We start from the raw sequence: 9,358 nt of genomic DNA, 5'->3' as shown, positions 1-9,358 counted from the left end.
ACCACAACATTTTACTCAATATTTTACACCCACTATGTCACTAAAATCAGTTGTCTTATAAAGTCAACAATGCACAGCGGTTTTTAAGGACATATATTAATGTTTCCCCCAACTGCATTAGGATCATTTAAAAATAATTGGAAGCTAAGTTTAAGATTATTATTGTATTTGATCATCTTCTGCATTGAAGTTTCTCCTTATAGAAGTGTGTCTCAATTTACACATGAATAAGAATGAATGCTAATTCAAAATGAAGAAAATAGGCTGAACATTAAATACGTTTATGGATGTCTTAACAGTTTTATAGCAAAAATCCAGAGCATCATAACATTGTAAGTGTTAGCATTGGTAGAGGATTCAAAGTTTACAGAGAATTTATTAGCTTACACACATTTACATGATTATTGTCCAAGGACACAATTTATATTATTCACAATTCTTCTAAAATACAGAATCATCCCATTGAGTTGGAGCAAAAAAAAAAAGAAATATTAGTGCAGAATTCCATAGTTGGTCCATTCATATCCATTAATGCAAAAAACGGCTGATAAAACATCTAGCACTCGTTGCTCATAAACGGACACACCACGCACACTTGTGCGATGTCGTCATATTCATATGTCCGCTTTAGAAATGTGTCAGTGAGTCTCAGTCCAGAAATGCTCTGAAACAAATGAAAGAAAACATGAGATGACGAAAAAAAGCCAACAAAAAACAATCGGGATTCTAATGTTGCTTCAGGAAGTGTGGGTGGTACCTGCAGTCCCTGCTCGGAGGAGAAGACGGTGAGCGGCAGCGAGAGGGAGGCACCGGGGGTGAGTTTCCCCAGCTGCCGCCCTGATATCCCACACCAGTGGATGGACCTCATGTTGCACATCTCCATCACCAGGTCCATGGTTCTTTCACTGCAACAAGGGAGGATGTCGGCTGAGACTTTTGGGTCGTAGCGAGTTGAGAAAAAGCGTCAGGAATTTCTTTGTTGAAAATGTACTTAATTGTGACAAAAACGTTAAAAAAAAGAATCTAAGTTGGCTAGTAACTAGTTACATTCACTTAATTACATTTAGTAATTTTTTGAGAAAATAAATACTTTTAGGAGTTTTCTTTTGCCTGATTTTATTTTGTAATTTTATTATTTATTTGAATACTTTTCATTTTGGCCTTTACGATACAAAAGCTTCTTCATAAGTTTATATTTTGGTCCATCTGATGGAGTGACTTACAGATCAAGTCACCCAATCACCAAACTGGAATAACTTTCACTACATTCAATAAGTTATTATGAGGGTTATGGAAGATCTTATGCACCTGCAGTTGGTGATTTTACAGACGATGTCAAAGGGTTCTTCAAGGTTTACAGTGTCAGGGATCACCTCCAAAGACAGCCTGATGTCTCCGTATCCAGGAGCCTGGAGGACAAACACACAGGAGTGAAACAGAGAGAAATGACAGAGTACAATGGTCCACATATGGGCGAGATGGGAACCATAAAGGGGGATAGTCTGGTACCATTCTCTGGAGCTGACTGGTCTGCAGCCTCCCTCTCTCCCCCAGGTTAGTCTTCCACACGATGTCCAGCTTCCCGATCACGGTCACGCCCTTGATGACGCCGGCCTTCTCCGCGTACTCCGGCTTCGGCTTCAGGCAGTACAGGTACTGCCGCGTGTCCATCGGCTGCAGGTAGGACATTTTGCCAAACGTGGACTCTCTGTCGGGCCATAAACCACTAGTGAGCATTCAAGATACTTCCGCTGTTTCTTTGTTGTTGTGTTTTTTTTTGGTTTTTGTACTCAGGAGAAAAAGAGCGGGTGTTTTTACCCTTCGTCCCCAGACGCGACAGAGTTGAGCTCTGTGACGTTGTACATCATGGAGGGTTCTAGAGATACTTTCTCCATGAACATCGGAGAGGTGGTGATGTTCTGGATCTGGGCTTCCAGAAACACTTCATCTGTCTGGAACAGAGAAGGTTTGGAAGTTCACACTGAGTTTTCCCTGTAGCCAGAAAGTGACACATTGTTCCAGGTGAACTGAGCAACGCATTAGCTTCGTAAGTTTAGCTTTAGCATGAACTTCCTATCTCAAAGGATAAGTTCCCATTTTTCAATACCACTAAAAAAAAAAACAAAAAAAAAAAAACGTGAATTCCAGGAGCCACAAGAAATATATTGAGGAAATGTCCCACCGCTGAAAATGGGTCAACATATTTATCTGTGCATCTCCAGCGCGTTAAATAATTTTCCTCTTGCCTTTATTAGACATGATTGGTTAAGGCTTATTTTATGAGGTAAAGGGTATAACCCTCAATAACAACGTTTTTTTTTTTTTTTAAGTTCACCTGAGTCAAGCAAGCAATTTCAATCTTCCAAAAAAAAAAAAAAAGCAAATCGCTTTTACTGTTCGAGAAGCAAATCCAGAAAAAACATGCCATTCCGCAATATCAAAGCTTAAGTTTGTGATATCCCTGTGTGATATGAGCTTCATTTGATTTGTGCATAAATGTCATGATTTTTGTTCCTGGCGATTTTGGGTAGAAAATCAAGAAAAGCTTTCTTTGATGTGTGATTTTTGCAATAAAAAATGCGAATCTATCCTTTGAGCTGGTCTTAAGGTGATGTGAGGGTCATTCAGAAAATATTTATAAACCTGACCCAGTGACCAAACAGAACTATGTATCATATTCTATCATATTTGCTCAGTGTACCTTATTTATTTATTGTTAGTGACAAGTGCTGAGCTGCATGAAAAGGAGAGGCTGCACAGTGATGGCGATCACCTCATACGCAGGTTACGGCTCCCAAAGCATCAAATATTTGGCGACATTTTGTTTGCTGGCACAATATTTCTTTTTTAAAACTTATTTAATGCAGTTTATGTTGTGCAAGTAAAACAATATAAACTGCAATGATGAGGTTGCATACAAGAAGATTAAAACTCACAGGATGTTTCAGGAAACTGATAACCAGCCTTACCAATCAGTAAATCTGGGTTGATTGCGATATATTTAGATTGAGTTTATTTTTCATTCTCATGTATTCTCGTTAAATAATCATTTTCTTTTTTTTTTTTTAGCTGTTTGAAGAATGTTTCTCAATAGATTTTCTTGTGTCTATATGAAGAAAACTGATGGAAATTGAATAAAGATCAGAGTAAAAATATTTGTTTTATAAACACGTTTATCTTTCAGGTGGCAGAATTAGAAATGGATCTCAGAAAGTTGAAGATTCCCTCATATTCCTTCCCTCTAAATACTTAACCAGATCCGACAAATACTAAAAGCAAGCAAAAATTTCTGAACTCCATTTTTATTGTGCTTTTGTTACTCTAGAGGAGCTGAAACTAGCCGGATTCATATTTCTAAGCTCAGGCAGACGCTGATTTCTTACTTGTTTTAGGAGTAGCATTTGCTGTAAGACTGGGTTTCACAATTGCAAAAGGAGAATAGAGAAAAACATCAAAATTAACAAATAACGTTCACTGAACTTCATTCAAAAGAAAAAAAAATACAAGGGATGTTTTCTCAAAACGCTGCTTATAAAGGATTGTGGGGTTTTTTTTGGGGTTTTTTTTATGGCGGTGCAGTTGATGCTTTGGGAGCAGCAGGACTGGCGTCCGGTTGTCACTTTGCGTGTGCAACCTCTGTGCAACAGTGAAGTTCATTTAGAAAAAAAGCAGAGATTAGATCATGCCTGCAATTCAAAACAGAGGATCTGACTGTGAACCACTTCGAATTAATTCATTATTAAAAAAAAAAAAAAAATCAGAGTCCGATGCATGCAGAGCCGTTTCTGAAGAAACCGTCACGGTTTACCGAAAAGAATCCAAAAATGCTACAGGATTCAGATTTGCTTTGTGGACATACTGAAATCATTCCCATGTAGAATAATCAAAATTGTATTTTTTTCCAGTTATTTGATATGTAATCAATCCATAACAACCCAACACCACAAACGTCAGCTTTAACTTCAACCCCTGTGCAGAGAAAGTGCAAGAAAGCATGAGCATCCACAGAAAGGGTAACAGAAAAAACAATGGGTGTTGACGTTTTTTTTTCTAAATTATTAATGTAAAAGGTTGGCCTCAACACTGATTTCATTCTCCATTCTTTCAATTGGCGCCTTTCTGTGGGCTCGGAAAGACGACGGTCCTGCAGGACCGGTGAGGATTAAGAGAAGCTAATGAGAACAGAAGAAGGAATTACCACAGAACTGAGGTCACTCTAATGGAGAAAATAAAAGTACAAGACATAATGAATGAGGTTACATGCAAAAAGTTGGTGACAATGAATATATGCAGTTGAACATATATATATATTTAAAAAAAAGCTACAAAAATGAGGAAAAGTAAAAAAATCAGGTCTCTACTTAAAAAAGAAAATCCAGATTTGGCATTTCCAAGGGTTTTTAAGTAGAGCTAATCCAAAGCTAACCAGTTCTAGGAGAAGCTGAAAATATGTTCCGAACTAATGCATGAAATATGACAGAAAGCATGGTGAGTGACAGAGATGGTGGGTGGCACTCACCTCTGCGTTGTAGAACTTTGTCTTCACGTCCAGCGGCTTCAAAACCTGATTGAGAATAGATTGGAAACTAAACACTGACGCTTTATCGCACTGCGCTTCCATTCGGGCGGAGAAGAACGAAACGACAACAACAAAAGGATGTTCAGCGAGAAAAACAATCGAACTGAGTCCGACTCATTGTTGAGACTTAAGGAAATTACACTACAAAGAAGAGAGCAAGACTGCAGCTCATTCCCAAAGTGAGGGCAGATGACTGCTAGCAGGGCGGTTCCTGGGGTGGGTAAGGGTAATTGCATTTGCACTGTTGCAGGTCTGTGGCATTTCTCGAGTCTCCTCCAAAGCCGCGCATGATCTCATCACTGCCAGCTGACGAGAATGTTCAAATATATCTCACCTGGAATTTGAAGAACTTCCGAAAATAGAGTTTTTCCCCGAACTGAGAGGTGTAGCTGACGGCGCACACCAAGCTGTGGGTGGGAAGAGAAGCAAGTGACAAAGTTAGCATGGTTTATCCCAGAAAGCAGCAATCAGATACCGATGCCTGTATCGGTCCAAACGTTGAATTAAAATTCTAGATCGTGTATCGGTGACAGGTCTTGGCGTGTCATGATGGCAATTTTTAATGGATGATAAATTATCTCAGCAAATATTGCGATGAACAATAATATTGCTGTTTTAAGAGCATTTTCGAATTCATCCTCTCAAAGACCAACAATCTTTAGTTTTGCATAGAACAATTTAGACTGGAACTGGGAGAGATCTTCAATATCCAAGATACAGCACAACAAGCAAACACTGCTACTAAACCTCAGATATCGGTATCAGAAGTGAAGAAAGTGTAGTTTTCCTAGAAACTACATTTTACAAGGCACAAACACTCTTAAAGGCGCCATATCCTCCGATTTGGTTGAAACAAATGTAACACGTGGAGTTTAGTGAAACAGACTCACATGTGGGTGCCGATTTCTTTAACTTCATGGTGAATGACGTCGTCAATGCAGCACTCAGGTTTGAGCTCAGCTACCGCCGAATTCGACGCCGACAGGTTGAGCCTCTGTGAGCTCGTCTGCAGGTCGGCCTGTTGTGAGCAACGCAGCGCGTCACGAAAACGCAAAAAGCAACGATGAAAGGCTTCGGGGCCACCGTGGAAGAGTTACAGTACCTTCACGAGAATGTCTTTCACCACCTGGTTGCTGTCGTTATGCACGCTGATGTAACTAGAGAAGGTCTCGCCAAGGAAAATATTCCTAAGGCGTACATAGATGGGAATGGGTTAAACGAATTTGCGTTCCAATCAAAAGCACCGCGAGAAAACCTTGCATTACCCAAAGTTCTGTGGTAAAGTAAGCATTTCTCCCAGCATTAGCGTCTCTGCTCCTTTGATGGTGGAAGGGTCTTCTCTCATGAGTTGAGCGAACAAATCCCCTGTGAGGACACAACCGGGTTTAAATCTGACCAGTTGGTGGCACTCAGAGCATTTAAATTTCATTTGTTGACAGTTAGTTGAGTCTTAAATCCAGCTAAGTTAACATATCTCGTTTTAGTATGTCAGAACATTGATTTACACACTGTACATCCCAGTAAACATGCACCATACTAACCAGTATGGGTCAAAAGCAACAAACAAACTTCAAGGGTGGAACACAACATCATGTCCCACAAATCACCTGGATTTCCTTTGGCATATGAAATACTTTAATATGCTGTCATACATGATAAGACAGTAGCTTCAGTTTTATCAAGGAAAAAAGTTTTTGGCAGTATTAGGGTATATTGACTGTAACCTCAGCGTTACGTATTGTGGCAATTATGCAGAAGATTTTAAAAACTGTAGAGCCAACTGTGCATCATCCAACTTTGTATGAGAGATTTATGAAGGCTTTTAAAAATATCAACTAGGGTGACATTTTTTCATTCTATTTTTATTTATTGATCAAGCAGTGAGGAAAGATGGTGAGCTTGTTCATCAAAGTGTATCCACTTTTATTGATTACTAACAATTAATAAAAGTGCATTAACACTATTAAGCAAATGTTGCATCTTGAATGCCAACAAAACTAAATATCAAAATCTAGAAATCAGTTATGAAACTGTCTCGTTCTTCAGAATGTTCTGCAGAGCCACAGAAAAGTTGTCTTTTTCAATTACATTGCTATTGATGTAATTAAGTTACCATCTGTCGTTATATTATCCACAAGGTCATCCCCAAATTGGTCTAAATCGGAAGATATTACAAGTGAAAACATTAACAAATGGAAGGCTTGGTAGTGTTGGTGTCAAATGCCTCTTTGGCCAGTTGCACATACACTTTCACTTCACTGCTACTTATAAAAATAGAGACGCTGCCCACAAATGTCAATAAGATTTATGGTTTCTGCGGCGTCCAGTTACCAGTGTGCCGCGGAAAGCTGCACTTCACTCAAAGGAAGAAAATAAATAAATACTCCGAGGCGGATGAAAGTCAAACTTTTCATCCGCACCATGAAACTAAAAATGTGAACGATTTATTAGAGATTAGCTTCCGTCTAAATATCTTCTTACACAAGTTCTAACGTGGTTTATGTTTTTACTTTGAAGGTTTTCCTCATGTTTGAACTTTGAACTCACGTACTGCTGCTCCAAAACGAAAACAGGTTCACCTACAAGAGAACCTCTCAAAGGACTAAAAAGTGACAATATTCTACCCAGAGAACTCTGGTATAAGAAATGTTCATTTCAGGATGAGGCATTAAATGTGCTTTTATTGAAACAAATGGGGTCAGTTTTAAATTTTACATTTAATTTCCCATCTGGCTATTTTTTGTAAAAATCCCTTAAATACATTACAAATTACAAAAAAGGTGAATCTATGAATAGATTCCCAGAATTTGTATGTGTAGCAAAGATAGCTTTGATGTAACATTATGATTTTGTGCATTAAAACAGTGAATTCTGTAATTAATTTTGAATCTGGATTGAATCTGGAGGCATATGATTGCATATGCCTCCAAAATGTCTCATTTTTAAAGCATAAGAAGTTTAAATTATGCCTTGTGAAGCCAGTCAGGACTTGTAATTAATCAGATTAGTCTATTATGTATTACTTCAACACTAAACTAGCACAAAAGTGATACAATCAACAAAAAAGATGACTATTTTGTCCATTTTCCAAAAATTAATTGCATTGAAGTGACTTGGATCGATCTGGACTGAAGGTGGAGCAAGTTGGACCTGTTTATCTTGTATTTAGTACCGTGAGAAGCCATTTGTCGTGAAACTGTGCCAAATAGATAAATTAAAAATATACTGTCGGATTCTAACATTTACCAAAACGGCGGTTGATTGAATTTTTTAAAAATTGTCAGACTCGCATGGTTTTGACTTTGCATGAAGGTGAACAACTCTTCAAAATTCCGGATGTATTGGGTTAAGAAATAATCTTAAGCAATAACAACAAAACAGGACAACTAAATTGTACTCCGGTTCGTTCTTGTGGACTCACCCGGCAGGTCTCGATCTTCACATGTCACTGGTAAGTTTGTGAAGAGCGTCGGTTTTGTTAGCCGCATCACTGTGAAGTAAAGCGGTTTGGGTTATTGACGGGACACATTCTGGTTACTATTGATGGTCAAATGAGGAACTAAACGTCTTCTGAGCTAATAATTTGAGCTAATTGATTAACAAGCAAAGTTATGCAGACCCCATTTTAACAAATTTATGAGTTCGGCATCCCGCCATGACGGGTAGACTTTCTAGTTCAAGCACAGTCACAGAAAACCTCCCTTTATATTAAACAATTTCAAAGACTGCTACCAGCGCTGCTAGCACCTGAAAGTACAAACAACTCCCTGATAAGATGTAAATAATAATTTTTCGCAACTGAACTTGTTCTGGAAAAATAATGTGTGTGTTCTAGAACTGTAATTACCTTTTAAAGCGAGTAAATGTTCTTGTTTTGCCTGGTTTACATCCATTTTCGCAGAAAAAACCCGTTTCCTCTAATTAGCCGCGAGGCTAACAGGTTGTTTATCTGCTAGCTGCCGAACTTTGACACCACAGGAAGTGAAACTCTTCTTCGTCCTCGTCTCATGATGGAGCCCTGCCTCTAGCGGGCCAGAATACGAACTGCAAAAACACAGTCTCTTACTGTATTTTATTTCACCGCACTTGGCTTTCTCTCAACCATGACCGCCTGCTGAACCGCCTGTATATTTAGTATATTATTAACTTTTTGTAACCAGCCAAGGTTGTTAACATTCCTTTTGTGTTGTACAAATCTGTCTACATGTATATTTTCTAGTAAAATATAAACAAACAAACGAAAACCCAATAAAGCAAAGTATGTTTCTTTCATGGCAATTCAAAGAAAGTATCTCAAAGAAAACATGAGTTACAGCAAATTTCTTTTGTCTTTGAGATGAATAAAGTATTTTTAGTTTCTGAAAGAATTATTTCTTTTGAATAGGTCCATATATTTCTTGTCGGAACTTGACGGAAAACATACCATTACTAACACTACTACTACTACTAATAATAATAATAATAATTTACATATTTTATGTGTCACGGATTTCATTTAATTGCTTATGTTACAAAGAAAACTTGCCAGGTTTACTGAGTGCTGCTCTCCACTGACATCTATTGGCATGCAGTTGCAACACAACAGGCCACCAACAATGCCTACAATTTTCAGTATTTGTCCGTTTTCAGCTTATGTTTCTGAAATATTGACAGCTAACTGGAGATTAAACAGTGCCCTCCCTGATGGACAAATATGCAGCGTGTAAATGTCGGATTGAGCCCTGTCTTTATTCTCCAGAGAGCAGCCAGTGCAAAATGTGTGGCACTCGTAATGGAATC

The 9,358-nt window shown here is 38.3% G+C and overlaps 1 protein-coding gene across 2 annotated transcripts; it reads right to left on the bottom strand.

Annotated features, from left to right (window-relative positions):
• Window positions 1-78: 78 nt before the first annotated feature.
• trappc13 (trafficking protein particle complex subunit 13) lies at window positions 79-8,664 on the bottom strand. 2 transcript variants are annotated; one of them, XM_055052367.1, is made up of 13 exons: window positions 8,427-8,664; window positions 8,001-8,069; window positions 5,845-5,944; window positions 5,682-5,766; window positions 5,470-5,597; window positions 4,914-4,986; window positions 4,520-4,564; window positions 4,199-4,216; window positions 1,819-1,952; window positions 1,510-1,708; window positions 1,309-1,409; window positions 758-905; window positions 79-664 (listed from the first exon to the last, which is right to left on the bottom strand). In XM_055052367.1, the coding sequence occupies exons 1-13, from the start codon at window positions 8,470-8,472 to the stop codon at window positions 557-559; spliced, it is 1,254 nt and encodes a 417-aa protein (XP_054908342.1). In that variant the 5' UTR covers window positions 8,473-8,664; the 3' UTR covers window positions 79-556. The 2 variants fall into 2 exon arrangements, with proteins under 2 accessions (XP_054908342.1, XP_054908343.1); XM_055052368.1 differs by lacking the exon at window positions 4,199-4,216.
• Window positions 8,665-9,358: the final 694 nt, after the last annotated feature.

The sequence above is a fragment of the Poeciliopsis prolifica genome, unplaced genomic scaffold (genome assembly GCF_027474105.1).
Source record: "Poeciliopsis prolifica strain line A6 unplaced genomic scaffold, Auburn_PproV2 SCAFFOLD035, whole genome shotgun sequence".
NCBI classification, from domain to species: Eukaryota; Metazoa; Chordata; class Actinopteri; order Cyprinodontiformes; family Poeciliidae; genus Poeciliopsis; species Poeciliopsis prolifica.
This window is presented reverse-complemented; position numbering and strand designations above follow the sequence as displayed.

Bases quoted from the DNA above. Each gene is read 5' to 3' on its own strand.
- trappc13 (XM_055052367.1), bottom strand. From the start codon at position 8,472: ATGGATGTAAACCAGGCAAAACAAGAACATTTACTCGCTTTAAAAG. The intron at 8,070-8,426 runs GTAATTACAGTT...TTTACTTCACAG, and splicing joins ACATTTACTCGCTTTAAAAG to TGATGCGGCTAACAAAACCG. The intron at 5,598-5,681 runs GTACTGTAACTC...TGCTCACAACAG, and splicing joins TGAAAGACATTCTCGTGAAG to GCCGACCTGCAGACGAGCTC.